Below are 17,644 nucleotides of genomic sequence, written 5' to 3'. Positions count from 1 at the left end.
AAAAAATATTACATTGGACATAAATAAATATATTATGCAATTATTTTGCAAATATATGAAGGGTATGGTTATTTTAAAATAAATAAAAACTAAGTAATGTAATTGTAGTTTGTGCGGCCTTGATTTTGTTCGTCTGGCGCTCATATTTTTTAAACACGAAAAACTAGAAAATGGCAGATTTACTCGGCAGTATTTTGGGATCTATGGAGAAACCCCCATCTGTTGGGGACAAAGAGAAAAAACAGGCACAAGGTTAGTGTGCATTTAAGTTCCGTTGATGTTTTGGCCTGCCACAGGCAACAATAAGACTGTAGAGGGCGCTGTTTACAGTACAAAGAAAAAACATGGACATTATTGTAAATGGCTCGCTGTGATTTTGTATTCGGGGGATGGGATTGGGAATCAGACCCACATGACCTGGGGACCTACAATTCCCCTTTAAAAAAAAATTCGACACATGGGGCCATGAATTAGAAAAAAAAAAAGTAGGCTAATAGTACTAGGACCTACTGAAATGTCCGACTAGGCCTATATTTCCTGTTTTAAAAAAATCCTCCGGACATGCCGGAGCCACAAATTAGAAAAAAAGTAATAATATTACTTTTTTTCTAATTTGTGGCTCCGGCATGTCCGGAGGATTTTTTTAAAACAGGAAATATAGGCCTAGTCTGACATTTCAGTAGGTCCTAGTACTATTAGCATTACTATTAGTAATATTCTGTGATGATAAAAAATGATTAATTCTGTGATAGAAAAAGTAATACTTTATCCGGGGGGAAACAAAAATCATATTTTGGAAAAAGGAAAAGGAAAAGTCAAACAAGACAGGTAATTAAACAAGTCAAACCTGTGGTCTTTGAATCCATCGTTTTACCCATTGAGCCAATCGGTGTGCTCGGCTGGAGTAGCAAATTCATTGTAGTATATACCTAGCTTGTACGTACGTACGAACACATACGTACATAAATAAAAGAAATCCTTCTAATATGACATCAAGGCTGCCACTAGTGGGCAGTGTTTAATTGAAGTGTGATGGGTAATTTGGTGGAATTGGGATTTGAATTGGATGTTATTAAATAACATTGTTATCAACATTGTTAATAACATTGTTATTCATGTCAGCTTTTATTGCCATTAGTTTGCATATTTCTAAATATGAAATAAAGTTTGTAAACATGTTGAAAACTCATTCATTTTCATTTTCACTTCTTATATGTTTTTGCAGAGAGAAAGAAACGATTGGAGAAGCTTCAAACAGAAGACAAAAAGAAGAAAAACGAGTTCCGAGAAAAGATTGAGAAGGAGATTAACAAGTTCATCAATGACGGCAGCAGGACCAGACTCAGATATGAACCCATGGAAAGAATATTAAGGTCTATTGTGTAAGTACGTCCAGGACAGGTGAACATGGTGAAAGTGTTGACAAAAGAATGCCAGCCTATTTAAAGGGAATATACAACATTTGCAAACATCAAAAAATAAAACTAACAAGTTTTTACGAAATACCTTACTAGGATGTTGGTAAATGACAGTCTAAAGCATCCTGTAAAATTACGGCACCTGGTGTCAAGTCATTTTCAAGAAAATGGTATTTTTGTATACATTTCCAACGGTGATCGGCTGACCACCGTTGGAAAAACCTAACTATTTTTCAACTACTGCTCCAAATTTACAATTTTTTTCAGTCCAAATTTTGTTTGCTATTGGTTACATGTTCATGAACGGGTGCAGGCCAGCTAGACTGGTTCCCTTACCTTACAATTTTCCGACATCTATAAATTGATCCATTTTATCTTTAGTGGAGTCAGGGAACCAGACTACTTAAACAATTTTTGTTTTTCTTGGTTTTTCAAGCATTTTCGAACACAAAACTTCAAACACGTCACTTAAACAATATTTGATCTATTATACTAACCCCTCAAATAATTCATTTCTGAAAATTACAGCAAAAGCCAATGATGTGCATTCCCTTTAATACGCCTTGAGTTTAAATGGGCATTACGGCATAAAATCCCAAAAAATGTTATCTTTTGGATTGTTTACTTATAATTTGTACTATTTCAAAGGTCTGCTTGAAAGGAAACAAACCTAATGTCTTACCATTCCCGAGAAAAGACGAAACAAAACCGGTTGTCTTCATCGGACGCGATGGAATACGCATGTTTTTCCTGTCTTTTTCATTCAATGTACGATACATGTTGTGTGTGTCACATAAATTACACACAGCACCACTACAAAAACGTACAATTTAAGGATGGTTGTGTGGACGTTTATATTCTACTTTTAAATGCTCTTTCCATTTAAAATTGTTTCATTTAAAATGAGTTTTGTAACACAATAGGGCGCAATTCAGGCCATAATGTCCATTTAACTTGTACAGGTGCATTTGAAGAGGATATATTATGGTAACATATGTGTAGCCCTTCTCTATAAATGCAATTTAAAATTCTTAGCGTACATTGTAGGTTATTCTTGATTTGAAAGGTTTAACCACACCCATGGACAAGGTTTTCTACCCTACAAAACAATTTTCCCCTGAAATTTTGGACTTTTTCGTTCTGCTTTTTTTATGGGCTACAGGAAAGTTAACAATGATATTTTATATGAACAGGATTTGATCCACACATCATTTTCATGCATTATTTGTTTTGATCACCAGGGCTGATCAGCAGTTGTCATAATTGGTGCATGTATTTTGTTTTTTTCCTGCAGTCATGATGTTGCTGAGGTGGCAGGTCTGACGTCATTTTCATTTGGTGAAACAGATGACAATAGGTTCATTATTCTATTCAAAAAGGTGAGAAGTTTATCCCAGAGCAAAACAAAATATTTCTTTAGGGAAAGCATGTTGCAACCTGACGCCACTTTTTTCTTCATATATCGTCCCAATAGACCGCTTGCAGACGCGTTCGATAATTGACGCGCGAAGGTGCGCGACGCCATGTTGTGGGACAAAATGTGCATGGATAGATATGCGCTTGTCCCACAACATGGCGTCGCGCGCCTTCGCGAGTCGCTTATCGAACGCGTCTACAAGCGGTCTATAAAGGTCAGTCATTGCAAAAACGTTGATAAGACATGAATCTGGGGATGAGAAACATCTCCAATTTTGTTAGGAAATACTTAGAAAATTGTCTTGACTCTCCATAGACTTTGTTCATAACCGCTGGAGTGGCGTCTGGATACTACATTCTTTTTTTCTTTAGTTTTATAGCTTTGAAGAAGTTTGAAAGAGATGTGCATGGATTTTTTCTTTCTATTTATTTTTCGGGTTGGATGATGAGATGGATGTTTATAGTGTTTGACCGCGGAGGATAAAAGTGGGGCAGTCGGATGGTCAGTTTGTGTCCTGTGTGTGTTTTTGTCAGGTTCACTTATTGGTTTATGAGACTTTAATTATTTGTTTTCTTATAATATCAGGAATATGCACCAACAGATGATGAACTCGATGCATATCGGCGAGGAGAGACGTGGGATGCAGAAAAAGCAAAAGAACTTGCCCGACAAAAGGTGATAAACAAAGAGAGTATTCTTGCAGGTTCTGGTTTTTTTATTTGGTAAAAGACTACATGCTTAATGGCAGTGACCTTGCTCTGCATTTGCTATAAGTTTGGCTCTGCAGTAGTTGTCTGTAAGTGCCTTGTATGAGACTATGAGCAGCGAGAAGGGATCGTCATTAATAAGCAAAAAGAAAACGGCCAGAACCTTAACCACTTCGCGTCGGGATTATTTTAACATTGACCAGACCCAGGCGTGGGATTGTTTTTCAAGAACCTCGATGCCAGACGGGTTCGGGCAGTCATCTGCGGGTAGCACACCCTGATATTTCTGGCCTCGCTCACTGCAAACTGGTTGCCGACAGATATTTCCAGCCTCGCTCGTTGTGTGTTTATCCGTCATCCGTTCCGAATACTGCAAACCTTAGTGTGTATACAAGTCATCCGTCGTGAACTGGTTAATATCAGGTGGGCCACAAACATAAAGACCGGAAAAGTTTAAGATCCTCAGTTTGTAACGTCAGGCCTTCTCTTTTTACAACTTTCAAAATTTCAGGTGTACTCATGTCAACTCATGTCAATTCGTTTCTTTTCTTATAAACAAAACTTGCACATTATCTCCCTGAAATGTTTCAGTTATTAGCAGAAGAAGATGAAAGGCGTCACCAGGCCAGCAATCCCCAAGACTTCACTCCTGCCTCCAACTACAGGGACAAATACAAGGATATCATCGGCGAGGAGAGTGCTAAGGAAGGGGCCAAGAACCTTACACCTAATAAGCAGTTTGGAAACGGTAAGGATCTGTCTTGGGAGTTCCCCTTCAAATGCAGGGATAAAATTTCTCAGGATTTCGTCCTTACTTCAGGATATTTAAAGATTTATGTAGACTAAAAGATACGGATGTTAAAGCTATAGTCCATCATTTGTAATTTGTGCATTTTGTTCGTTTGAAGCAACAAAAGAGTTCAAAATCTAATGAAGGATACTGAGCAACTAACCTGATGAAGTTTCAGCTAAGCTTCAGCTGTACATTCCGAGAAAAACAGCATTCTAAGATCTCAATTTCAAATCCAAAGTTACTGAATCATGTTTTGAATTGTTTTGAATTGCAGCTATACATGTACGCGACGTCGCGCACTGATCCGACGAATTATAACAACCGCGCGCGCGTGTGCGGCGTTCCAATACTTGTGCGCGCTGCGCTGAATAACAAAACGAACTACTAATTTAAATTTTCCTACGGTGCTTCTTAAGAATCACCGTTGGAAATGCCTTCTTTCGTTGATTACTTCAAAATGACAGCTTCCCAGAAAGAATAATTTCACAGGGAGTTTAGTCCCCTTACTATTTTTCAACCAAGTTTGTTTTTCAACAATAATTACGCCAGTTACTTTTCGGATGGCTGCAAATGATGGACTATACCTTTAAGGGATGCCTTTAGGCAAAAACAAACATATATACATGTACCATGAACCTCCATTGCGCTTATTCCCCCACTTTTTGAAAAATTTTACATGAATGTCTACTCTTGCGGAAAGTTATTTCCAATTCATCTATTCATGTTTGACAGTTCCTAGCGAGAACAAAATGGACAAGCGATCGGTTGAGGAGACCCTAGATGCCATCCGACAGAAGAAGAAGCAGAAGACTGGACAGCCATCCACAGATCCAGCATCCACTAGCCAAGACAGATGACCCGCTGAACGCATCCACTCCATCCACCTGCTATCAACTTAACTGCAGGTGTGTCATATCCAATTTCTGTTGAAATTGTTAAGTTGCTTACAAATGTTGCTGAGCTGGTTGTCAGATCAGACAAGTCTGATTGGGGCTAAAACTGCTGAAGTACATGTAGTCGGAATTGCTCCTTTATTCACTAAACAGCCTATCAGTGTTGGACAAATTGGTTGATTTTGAATACAGCTCCTTTATCAAGTTTGGTTCATTATAGTACATTTTTAAAACCATTTGTGGGCCAATAAATGATATGCTTCTAAGAGCAAGTTCAAGCAACGACTGTAGTTCGACCAACTTCACTTGAACACGGAATGGCTGACCTGCTCTAGTAGCCCAGCCATCCTGCTGGTTATCATTAGCCGCCAGCATTGTAAAGCAGAGCAGAAAGTCAGGACCAAGAAGTTTTGTGATGATATTTTGACTGGAGACGTTTGGACGTTGCTATTAGTGCGCAGGCGTAAGTCATGTCGCAAATAAACCACTAGACAACTAATGGTCCTCGCCCCAATTTGCTTTAAGCTAACCTCCTGTAAGGTCTTGGCTTACTTGCAGAGCGCCCTCAATTGTCTACAAAGAGAATGGCAAAATGGCAACTTTGACCTAGATCTCAACTGAAACATCGGTCACAGCTAGTCACAAAATCTTTTCCCCAGAATTTATTATCGGAGAAACCCCGTCTAATAACGAACCCACATAAAATGTTTGGAAATTAACATCATACATTGGAGTGTACTGAAAGCGGGCTTAACAGGGATCGTGGCTTTTTGTCACACTACACCACTAGCTTTTGTTTAGACTACATAAAGCTTGCATGATGATGCCCCTCTTCATAGCATCTGATGAAGTAGTTGTAGCTATGAAAGCTTATGCAAACATATATTCTTGTTAGTCATTTTAAGTGCTACCGTACTTTTCCACGTGTTTCTGCCTGACTAACAGGGCTGCCCACAACTTAAAACCCACAAATGTTGGCAATGCAAATTGTTGCGAATCCCGCAAGTCTTCAAATGGGAAATCAAGTATACGTAGGATTAATCCTTAAAATCAATTTTGCTTTTTTTTTTACAACTGCCAAAATGGTAAGACTTGAGGCTTTGAATTGGTTTTCAAGTGCATGATCAAATGTAGTACTCTCGTGTAAAAGTGAAAAGTGATTTCTACAGTAACGATTTCTAGCTAAATACTCATTTAACAATTTAATAATTTGGATGACTCGAATTGACAAAGCACTTTCATAGATTCCTAATGATTATAATGTTGTGGTCATTTCTTTAAATCAGATTTCCAATAAAACATTTTAATTTAAATCACACAATCATGAGAATTGAATTATTAACTTATTTGCTGAAGATTTTCTTTTTATACTTTTATTGGCAAGGTGATTTGGATTTTTATATATTTTTTTAATTTGGGGTTTACAAACTTAGTAATTTGTGAAAATGATACGCCACATATTCAGCTGAAGCGTAAGTTTTTATTTTGTCAATCAACTTCAGTCAGAACATCAAAATCCTCTGGACACCCTTGTACAATTTGCATAAATTTACATATCACTTCAGATAATTGGAATAGCGGACAATATATTATTAAAAAACCCTTGAAATATTAACAAAATGTGTTCAGCGTTCCTCATTATTATCCAGTATAGAGATTACAATTAAAAATAAGGCGCCTTTTAGAAAAGAAATTAAAGGCGAGGTGTATTTTGTGTTGTAGAAATTGCTGTGTTGACATTACAATGTATATTCAGATACTTTTAAAGGTCAAGAAAAAAAAATAATTCAACTGCCAGCTGCTTTTGGAAATTTGCAGAACGCATCACCGTTTCAATAATAGAGTTTCTGTCCAGGAATTAATCATTAATTTGTAAAATGGCTCCAGACAAAACAGTTAGTTGTCCTTCATATCCATATTTTGAAACACATAGCTGAATATAAGCTTAGACGACATACAAATATGAACTACATAAATGTCAAAACTGTTGAAAAACTAAAGATTCTATAGAAAGCTCTTATAAAAAAAATATAAAATTGAATCTAGATTTGCGATGTCTGGTGTCCATTTTGTTTTGTCAATCACACTGGATTGAAAAGCATTTGTCAAAATCTGTCCAAATTCAGTTTCTGGTTTGCCCCACACAGGACTGTTTTTACAGGGTTACTGCACATTGAAATTGAGATTTTGAAATTGGGAACAAAAAAAAAAGAAGGGTTGGTCCTTCATAACATGTGCATCGAGGTGGTTAGGGATAATAAGTTCTTTCCAATTCTTTTAAGGAACATGTACCACTTACAATTAAACATATCTTTTTTTCACTACAAGTGCTTGTTTATAAACAAGTGTTACTGTTTCAATTATTTTTGTTCCAATTTTCTAGTATGTGTACACACAACTTGAGGATTTATGACATCGGAATACATTTAGTTCTGTTCGATAGCTCCAGGCTAAGTAATAACAGTAACTTTTTAAAATAAAAAATTATGAGCACTCTACATGTATCTCTTTTGCAACTTTGAACTCCATGAAATTACTTATTTACCACACTTTGAGATGACTGCATTTAAATCTACATTGACAATCTTTAAGCTTAAATAACTTCTGTCACCAAAACTGATTATATTCTGGACATTTTATGCCCTTCATTACCATCAGTGTGCCACAAAGTTAGTACCAACACAACAAAGTGTTTAAAAACACTTCTATATCTATAAACATGTCCAAGTTAAAGTAAACCGCGAACACACAATTGCAGTTTTCAAACTCATTGAAAAATATCAGTCATCATCATCAACTGCATGTTTAAAACAAATCTATTCTCCAAATGGTTTCACTTGAAATCCCTGGTTGTCAAGGAAATCATCAACCAACTTTGAGGCTAATTTTCAAATTCAGTGTGCGTACCTTAAAGTACTACATGTACTTTATAGACTTACACAGGAACTTTCTGCTCAGGAACTTTTGAATTATGATTTTTTTTTCTTTTCAGTGGCAAATTTCAATTTCCTGAACTGAATAGGCAGGTATAACCACAAAAGTTCTAATATGCAAATTCCTGTAGCACTCAATTAAAAAGCAGTTCCAATATAGAATTAATCCAAAAGTGTAAACAAACATCTAATTCACACACCTAGAATAGTACTTTACTGTCATCTATAGGGAGCTTCGTGTCCAAGGTTTGATGTGTGTAACAGTCATACAAGTTTGGAGTATAATGTACCCAAGCTTTTTGCCACCCTGTCTATTTGTTACCACTACCAACAACTAGGATATCTTAGTCAGTACAAAGTTTAAACTATGTGGGATCTGAGGATCAAACTTGTTGGTTCTTTAACTAACCCCCTAGTCCCGTTTTAATAGGAACCATCCTCAATCCTCCAAAATTCTCCAAAATTTTGCACTTATGTTCAAATGAAGGATACCCAGCGCCTCAATCCTTCAAAATCGTCAGACAAAAATGCATTTATCCTTAATCCTGCAAAATCCTCATGTTTCTCAAACACCATTCATCCTCAATCCTCATGTGCTTCAACACCATCCTCAACCCTCAAAAATCCTCATGTGCTTCAACACAATTCATCCTCAGTCCTCCAAATCCTCATGTTTTTCAAACACCGGTCATCCTCAATCCTTCAAAATCCTCCAAAACTGCAATGAAGATTTGGAGGATCGAGGTGGGTTAGGGTTAAGAGGGCTAAACACAACTTGATTTTAAGAATAAATATTTCTTTTGTGTTATAATGTTAACACATTATCTACATTCAATTGGTTTTCCTTTTTTCCCCAGTTGATCAAATTCCAAGTACATGTATTGAGAAAATTAAACATGTTGCACATCCCAATTACCTCAAAATATTGATTTTCATTAATCGTTTACATGTACATCAATAACAATGTAAAATGTGCCACCTTCTACAACATGAAAACTGCTCCAAAGAATGCATAATTCTATTATTGTTTTACACCAGAAAGATCTAACTTGTCATTTTTTCTCCATTTGAGTTTTAATTTCTTAATTAAATTCATTCATTTTAGAAATTGGAATGATGCATTCGTAATGAAATGTACAACTTTCATGAGCTTAGGTATATGCTGCAATCAGAATTGGATGAAAGATTTATGCGATAGACTACTCAGTTTGCTTCCATGGCCTTCTCGATCAGTTCTACTGTCGCCATGCCGCCCAGAATGTCCAACTGGGAGATCTCTACTCCGAGCTGATTGGTGGCCCAGTTGGCAATCTCCAAGGCAACCAGGGAGTCCACCCCGTAGTTCACCATCGGTTGGCTGATGTCGATGGCTTCTTCTGACATGCACAGGAGTTCCCCCATCTTGGATTTGATGCTGGTCTCCATGTCTGCCAGTTCCATGTGCGGAGTTTCGCCCTTGGTTGCCGTGGCTTTGCTCCTCGTTGCCAGGTGGTGGAATTTCAGCAGGGACCTGTGGCAGGTAGTCTGTGTTATTCCCCAGTCCTGGAAAGAAAATGAACGAAATCGTGCAAAATTAAGTCAGACTTATCAGTTGTCATTGATATATAAGGGTCTTTAGTATCTTAAGAATGATTTTGTCGTTGCTGTTGTGTTAACAGCAGGTCATGTGGACATTTCTAGGGTTACAGATGATAAAAATAGTTTTTGAGAAGTAATTGGTGCAAAAAAAAAAGAATCTCAGTACCAAATGTAGCCAGGAGACAAGTGATTTACAGACAACATTGTATGCACATCAATTTATGACTTCAATGTTGTATTTGAGTGCAGTGTCAGTTTGTCATCTTACAAATTACTGTAGTCTAAAATTAATGTGGCCTGACGTTGCGAACTTAGCAAGTTCTTCTTCAGAGGCTAAAACAGAAATGACAGAGATACATACATTAACATGGGGGTGCACACAAACATGCAGGGCTGAAAGAAGAAACACAAAAGGAGGATTAGGAGGGAAAGGTGTGGAAAGATGCAGGGGAGGGTGGATGAGAGAACAAAGAAACAAAGGGAGATGGCAAACCACAAGGGGTCTGGTGTAAACAGGGGAGGGACCAGAGAGGGGAAGGATCAAAGGTCACAGGGAGTGGGAACGGACAAAAGAGTGTGAGAGTGAAGGGATGATGCGGGGGGGGGGGGGGGGGGGGACAGTATTGAGGTGGAAAGGGATGAAAGATGGCGGGAGATGTGTAAACACAAACAAGGAAGACCAGATGGATTATCTGTAACAGAGGACAATGGAGGAAGAAAAGGATTAATCATTTCCAAGTTGGATGTTTAGACCATGTGGTTGAATAGTTCGAAGACGATTCATCCACACCTTCTCTCTGCTGAGGCGAACTGACTCTTAAATTACTGTAGTGTTTGTTAATGCAGCCGTTTTGTTTAAGAAAAGTAAGACTTTTGTGTCTCAACATTTTAAAGTACCTGATTGGCAAATGTCACAACTGGGAGATCTCGCCGAGGCAGCAGCTGTCCAACCACCTGCAGGAACTCATCCACGTGTAGTTGGTAGCATCCCTTCATGGCCAGGACTTTCACTGTTTGCCCTTTGTCTTCCAGGTACCCAGCGCCTCTGACAGGTGCAAGCTGGACAGATAGAGCTGGCAGTCCCTCGCTGTGTCGCTTCTCGGCCAAAGCATCGAGGTAGGCGTTAGCAGCACAGTAGCACGGCTGTGCTTGGTGACCCCAGGTGGTGGAGATTGAAGACAGCATGAAGAAGATGTCCAGGTTGTTGTTTTGGGTCAGCTCATTAAGATGTTGAGCGCCGAGAGCCTTTGCTCCAAGGATGCGATCTATCTGACTTGGAGTGATGTCATGGAGGTTTTCTTCATCAATCACTCCAGCAAGATGAAAGATTCCTTTAATGGGTGGAGCCATCTTGTTTTGTTGTAGTGTCATCAGAAGTTCCTCAACACTGGTTTTGTTTGAAATGTCCAGATAAAACTCGTACGTGTGAACGTTGTTTTTCTTCAGGAAATTCAGAGTTCGTTTTGCTGCTGCTGTTGTTGCCCCCCTGCGAGACACAAGGGCAATATGCTTTGCCCCATTCAGACACAGCCATCTTGAAAGAGCTTGTCCAATTCCTCCGTACCCTCCAGTGACGATGTAGGTGGCATTTGGCTTAAACTGGCAAAGTGAAGGATGTACCTCCTTTGGCTGGAAATTTTCAGGCACCTCAAAGACAATTTTGCCAATGTGAGATCCTTTTGACATGACCCGGAATGTGTCCTTGAGGTTTTCTATCGAGTACACACTTGTTGGGATAGGTTGCAGTGTGCTATCTTCAAACAATGAGACAACTTTTTTCATGACAGTTTGTACCTCTTCTGGACGCTGTTTCATCAAGATGTCAAGCTGACAGGAGTGGAACACCTTGTTCTCCAAGAAGAAACTCATCGGGAGACTAGAGCCCTGAAGGATGTCCCGCTTACCTATCTCACAAAATCTGCCTCCAGGACTCAACAGTGATAGACCTGTCTGCAACAGTTTCCCGGACAGAGAATTCAGGACAACATCCACTCCCTTGCCATCTGTCCACTCCATGACATCGTCATAGAATCTTGTTGAGCGAGAGTCGCTGACCAAGTCCATGCCAAGTTCCTGACGAAGATAGGAACGTTTTTCTTCTGTACCAGCTGTGCAGATAATCTTAGCTCCTCTCATACGAGCGATTTGAATTGCTGCCAGACCAACACCACCACAGGCTGAATGAATCAAGACTGTCTCTCCTTTCTTCAAGTTGGCCCGATCAACCAGACTGAGATAAGCTGTCACAAAAATTACTCCAACACTGGAACTATCCAACCAGCTGAGATTTTCTGGCTTTGGAACAGTCAACCGGGAATCACAGACAGCATGAGATGCAAAACAGTTCTTTCCAAAAGCCATCACCTTATCATTGACATCAAGATCACTCACACCACTCCCGACCTCAACAACAACGCCCGCACACTCGAGACCAAAGGATGGATGCACATCGCTCTCCAATCCCTCAAGGAGACCCAGTGCCATCATCACATCTTTGAAGTTCAGTGGAGCTGCCTGTACAGCGATCTTGACGTGGCCTGGAGGAATTTCTAGATCAGGAACATCATGGAAGGCAAGATCATCAATTGAGGCACCTTTGCCCCTTGGACCTTTGAGATCTTGTTCCACACGCCAATTCTTGGACTGAACCTTGCTGACTTCTTGTAGATCTTGGCGGATAAGACGAGGCACTCTTCTTTCTCCATTTCTGATTATAATCTCTTGCTCACCAGTTGCATCATCGTTCATCAGCTTCAGCAACTCTTGAACATTCTCCTCAACTTTGGAGCAGGGATCAAAGTCAACAGTGACTATTTGAACAGTTGGAATCTGATTGCTAACAGCCCTTGCCAGACCAACTGCTAAGGAGCCACTTGGACATGGGGAGTCGCTGTTACCACCCGTTGTCAACACCCAGACACGCTTGACAGCTTCAGGGTATGTCTCCACTGCCTGGAAGAGTCTCAGGAGAGTATAGAGGTTTGAGTCCTCATCGCTGTAGACATACATCACTTCTGCTGGGGATTCTATTTGCTCACTGATGATGCAGTCGAAAGGCTCGGCGGTGGAGAACTTGCACATCTCAGATTTTCCCTTGTAGCTTTTGAGGAACTTTACAGTGAATTGGTCACTTTCATTTTGAATGATGATGAGTTTGTTGTCAACTTTTTTCATCTGAGGAGACACTGGGGGCTTACGACCCGCAAACACGCTGTGGAAGAACTCCTGTGGTGAAGAAGCAGATACGATATCCTGAAGGCCAACACTGATCATGGTATCAACCCAATCTTTTCTTGAGAGCAGGTGGTGCTCTTCCTCAGCAGCCAAAGAGAAGAAGTCGGCCAAGAAGTGCATCTTTGTGTTCTCGATGATGAACATCAGGCCATCTGGACTTACAAGGTTTCTGACGTTTCTGGCACTCTGCTGGATGTTGTTGGTAGCATGCAAAGCATTGACGCAGATGACAATGTCAAAGCTGTTGGCAACAAGGTCTTGCTCTTTAGCATTCTTCTTGATGTCCAGCTGTTTATACTCAATGAAGGAGTAATCACTGAGGTTGTCCTGAGCTTGCTGAATGAGCTTTTTATTTCCGTCAGTGAAAACGTACTCTATCTGCTCTGTGAGACCCATATCCTTGAGGGGCTCCAAAACCATCTGTGTCAGACTTCCTATTTGACCTCCCAACTCCAGAACTCTAACAACCGTTTTTTGTTTGACAGCCTCGGAGATGGATTTGACAACAGCTTGGGATGTGGCCTTGTAGTACAGCCTTGTGCTGAGTGAGTTGTGATAGTAGTTGTCTATTCCTTCTTCAGGGTACAAGACTGATAGTCCAACTTGTGGATCCTTTAGTGATTCAGGCAGTATGTCTCCGAAATGCTTCAACAGATTAACCTCAGCGTCCAACTCGGGTGCCGTGTTGAGGATGTTTCTGATGACCGCTGGAATGTGGCTGTATGGAATAGGCTTGGTCTTGGTGTTGATTTGTAAGGACTTGATTCGTCTGATGTAACTGACTATTTTTGCATTCATCTCCTCAGAAGGAACTTCATCGAGGGCGTGTTTAATGTAGGACACACAAACTCCTTCAAGATCATCAAGGACCTTCTCAGCCCGCATGATAACATCTAAATCATCACCCCACATCTCCTGCAGATTTTCTTTTTGAAAGACCTCAGAAAGAACTGAAGTTGGCAGAGTGCATGCTGAGGCTGGCTGCCATAGTGTCGAGTAAACACATGACTCGATAGGAACGTCTGATTGGTTGCCACTGAAGTTCTGTGCCAAGAAACCTTTAACATCAACCAAAACTTGTCCATCAAGGGTGAGCATCTTTATGTCAGCTCCTATGTAAGTGCTGTCATATTCGTGGATTTTGGTGTACGCGAGAATCTTTTTACCTGATGGGATGGCTTCAGTTGTCATCTGCATGGAGTCAATGCGTATTGGGAGGTACATCGCATTGAATGGACCCACAGCGGAGAGGACAAGTTGAAAGGTGGCATCAAAGTGAGTAATCTGGATCCTCTGTTTGTTATCGGTGACCAGATTCAAGATGGCTAAAGCTTCACCATCTCCAAGAAACATCTTCTCAACCGTCTGGAATGCTGGTCCATATTTGAGACCCACCGCTGCCAACCTGGAGTAGAAGAGTTCACTGCTGACCTCAACAGTGCATCTCTTTTGAATTTCCTCCAGAGGGAACGGGGCTTCCAGAGTCTTGCTTGGGACAGACTCCATGTGGGCATCGCTGTGTTGATTTCCATCACAGGTAACCTGCATCTTCGTTCCATCCTTCACCATCGCAAGTTTGAGGGTGCACTTTTTGGGGTCAGCATCCTCAGGCCATGGAAGAACACGAGTGAAGTTGATGTTCTTCAAGGCTGGTTTCTCCATCTCTGGAAATCCCATCTGAATCATGAACTCGACGTAGCCGGCTCCGGGAAAGACAATGCGGTTCCCAACCACATGATCGGCCAAAAAGGGGAACATGTCCAGAGTGAATTTGCCACTTTGGCCTTTGATTGTACGATCATCCAAACCAAGACGGTGCTTTTGTCTCTCGTCTGTTTCCAGCCAGAATGACTGGTGTTGCCAGGGATATGTTGGAACTGGTGCCCATTCTGCTGCATTGTCTGTTATCGTACGCCAGTCAAGTGAGGTGCCGTTGGTGTACAGAGATCCAACTGCTCGCTGCATGTTAAGTAGGTCGTCCTTTTCTCTGAGGCTGGAGTTGATTATAACAGGTGGATTCTTGGGGTCCAAGGCATGAGCAATCTGCTTGATAGGTGTCAGAAGAGTGTTGGACGCTGCAATCTCCAGGAAGATATCTGCCTTTGTCTCCTGCAGAATAGCTTCAATGGCAGGCTGGAAGAGTACAGCACTTCGGATGTTGTTCCACCAGTAGTCGGTGTCGAAACTTCCTTCGTAGTCTTTACCTGTTACAGTGGAGTAGTAAGGTACATCACGCTTGCCAGTTTCACTGGTAACAACACCTTTCATGGCTGCCATGAAGGGCTTTTTGATGGGGTCCATCTCTGGAGTGTGGAAGGCACATGTGACCCGCAACTGTTTGGCCTTTCCGGGATTGTTCTCAACCACTGCTGCTATGACATCAATGTTCCCTGCAAGTGTCATGGACCCAGGTGCGTTGACTGCTGCTATGTACAGATGCTCATGCTCTTCACAGATTCTTTCAGCTTGTTCTTTTGTAGCTCTCAAAGCAGCCATTGTTCCAGTGCCCTTCTGTTTTGCCTGCTCATGACTTCGGTGGTAGATCACAGATATCGCTTCCTCAAGTGTAAGTCCACCACAGGCGTAAGCCGCTGCTATTTCACCAACACTGTGGCCAACAACAACATCTGGGTGCACTCCTAAGTGCTTCCATAGATGAAAGAGTGAAACTTGGATGAAGGTGATTGCTGGCTGAACCACTTCCACTTGATTCAGTGCATCGTCAACTGACGAGTATGGGGAGTTCTTAGAGTCAATAGCATTGCCGTTGAATAAGCCACATTTTTCTAGCAAGGACCAACCTGATATCTTCCGGTAGATGGAGTCACATCGATCAATACTTTCCTTGAAGACATTGTCAGCTCTGTACAACTTCCGGCCCATGTCAACCCACTGTTGTCCCTGTCCAGGGAAGACGAAGCAGATCTTAGGCTTGCCTTGAGGAGCAGTTCCCGATATCACTGTCTCAGATATTCCCCCTTGGAGGAATCCCTCAAGACTCTGTCTGCAGGAGGCTCCTGAGTTAGCTATGACGGCGAGGCGGTAAGGGTGATGATCTCTTCGTGTTGCTTGCCACGAGACAACACTTAGAGCATCCTTGTCACTCTCAAACTCCAGCCATCTCTGGGCAAGGTCGTTGAGTGCATCTTTTGACTTGGCAGAGAGAGGAAGGATGACTGGCCTACCCAGCTGGTCTCCATCTCCAAACTTCCAGTTAGCATTGGGAATTGTTTGTGTCTTCTGCAGAGGCTGTGGTGCCTCTTGGAAGATCATGTGGGCCACTGCTCCAGAAAATCCAAAGCTGTTGAGACCAATTGTGTACGGACCTTCTTTGCCTTTCAGTGATTCTGTCGTTGTCTGAACCTGAAGGTTAAGACCTTTGAGATCAATGTTTGGATTTGGCTTGTCGTGGTTGATGGTTGGTGCCAGAGTTTTTTTGTCCAACATCAGAGCTACTTTGATGGAGGAAGTGATGCCAGCTGCACATTCGTTGTGGCCGAAATTGCTCTTCACTGATCCGATTTTGATAGGGTCATTGTCCTGGGTACCAAAAATGCTTCCGATAGCCTCTGCTTCGATTGGATCACCCACAGGTGTTCCAGTGCCATGAGCTTCCACATACTGAACCAAGGAGGTAGGTATGCCGAAACGTTTGTATGCACTTCTCATCACCATTTCCTGTGCGGGACCCGATGGCATTGTTAAACTCTTGCAGGAGCCATTTGCTGCGATGGAGCTGCCGCGGATTACGGCATAGATGTGGTCATTCTCGGCCATCGCTGCTTCTAGTGGTTTAAGAATGAATGCACCAAAACCCTCACTACGGACGTAGCCATTCCCCTTATCGGAGAAAGGGCAGCATTTCCCCTCTGCAGACAAGACCCCAAGAGCGCTAAACCCCACAGTGGTCTCTGGGATGAGTAGGGCATTGCAGCCTCCAGAAACTGCATAGGTGCACTCTCCATTCCAGATGGCATCACAAGCAAGATGCATCGCAGTCATGGATGAGGCACATGCCGTCTCAACAGCAAAGGAGGGTCCACGAAGGTCAAAGACATAGGAGATCCTGTTGGCAACGGATGAATGGGCAGTTCCAGTGTGCATGTAGGGACCAATCAGGGATGTTTCTGTGAGCATCACAGCATAGTCCATCATACCCACACCGATGTAGACACCACAGGATTCCTTCAGATCACTTGGGAGGACACCAGCATCTTGGAAAGCCTCGTAGGTGACCTCGAGGATGTGGCGCTGCTGAGGGTCCATGGAGCTCGCCTCACGTGGTGAAATCTTGAAGAAGGTGTTGTCAAACTTGTCCATGTTGTGAATGAAGCCACCACGGCGTGTCACCATCTTGCTGTGGTTGGTTTGGTCAGGATCGTGGAATGAATCCAGTGACCAGCGGTCAGAAGGCACCTCGCTGACCATGTCTTTCTGGTTGACCAAGACATCCCAGAAGGCTTGTGGTGAGTCCACTCCACCTGGCATCCGACATCCTGTGAGTGGGTTAACAAAATGAGAATTTCTTTGAGGAAAAGATTTTCGGTTTTGCAGAATGGCTTCTATAAATTGTTTTCAAATAATTTCTTTAGGCTACTTTAAATCTGGAATCCAACTATTAAAATAAAGTAAAAGTATTATTTTTTTTAAGTCAGAAAAACATGAGCTAAG

General features: G+C 41.5%; 2 protein-coding genes across 2 annotated transcripts in view; one reads left to right on the top strand and one right to left on the bottom strand.

The window, feature by feature from the left end:
• The first annotated feature begins 78 nt into the window (after positions 1-78).
• LOC119744704 (sperm-associated antigen 7-like) lies at positions 79-6,953 on the top strand. The gene is made up of 6 exons (XM_038220776.1): positions 79-252; positions 1,226-1,382; positions 2,713-2,797; positions 3,421-3,510; positions 4,134-4,290; positions 5,068-6,953. The coding sequence occupies exons 1-6, from the start codon at positions 171-173 to the stop codon at positions 5,190-5,192; spliced, it is 696 nt and encodes a 231-aa protein (XP_038076704.1). The 5' UTR covers positions 79-170; the 3' UTR covers positions 5,193-6,953.
• A 2,053-nt stretch (positions 6,954-9,006) lies between these two features.
• The window catches only part of LOC119744292 (hybrid PKS-NRPS synthetase pynA-like), a 9,272-nt gene continuing 634 nt past the window's right edge, over positions 9,007-17,644 (bottom strand). The window contains exons 2-3 of the mRNA XM_038220163.1: positions 10,637-17,535; positions 9,007-9,703 (exon numbers count right to left, since the gene is read on the bottom strand). Of these exons, the coding sequence (XP_038076091.1) occupies positions 9,365-9,703; positions 10,637-17,535 (7,238 nt within the window). The 3' untranslated portion in view covers positions 9,007-9,364. The remainder of the gene's footprint in view (positions 9,704-10,636; positions 17,536-17,644) is intronic.

Source organism: Patiria miniata, unplaced genomic scaffold, assembly GCF_015706575.1.
Source record: "Patiria miniata isolate m_02_andy unplaced genomic scaffold, ASM1570657v1 HiC_scaffold_7, whole genome shotgun sequence".
Taxonomy (NCBI): domain Eukaryota; kingdom Metazoa; phylum Echinodermata; class Asteroidea; order Valvatida; family Asterinidae; genus Patiria; species Patiria miniata.
Note: the sequence above shows the minus strand (reverse complement) of the source record. Positions and strands in the feature narration are given on the sequence as shown.

Excerpts from the sequence above, each read along its gene's own strand:
- LOC119744704 (XM_038220776.1), top strand. The coding sequence starts at position 171 with ATGGCAGATTTACTCGGCAGTATTTTGGGATCTATGGAGAAACCCCCA. Across the intron at positions 2,798-3,420 it reads TCATTATTCTATTCAAAAAG|GAATATGCACCAACAGATGA; the intron begins GTGAGAAGTTTA and ends TTATAATATCAG. Across the intron at positions 4,291-5,067 it reads TAATAAGCAGTTTGGAAACG|TTCCTAGCGAGAACAAAATG; the intron begins GTAAGGATCTGT and ends CATGTTTGACAG.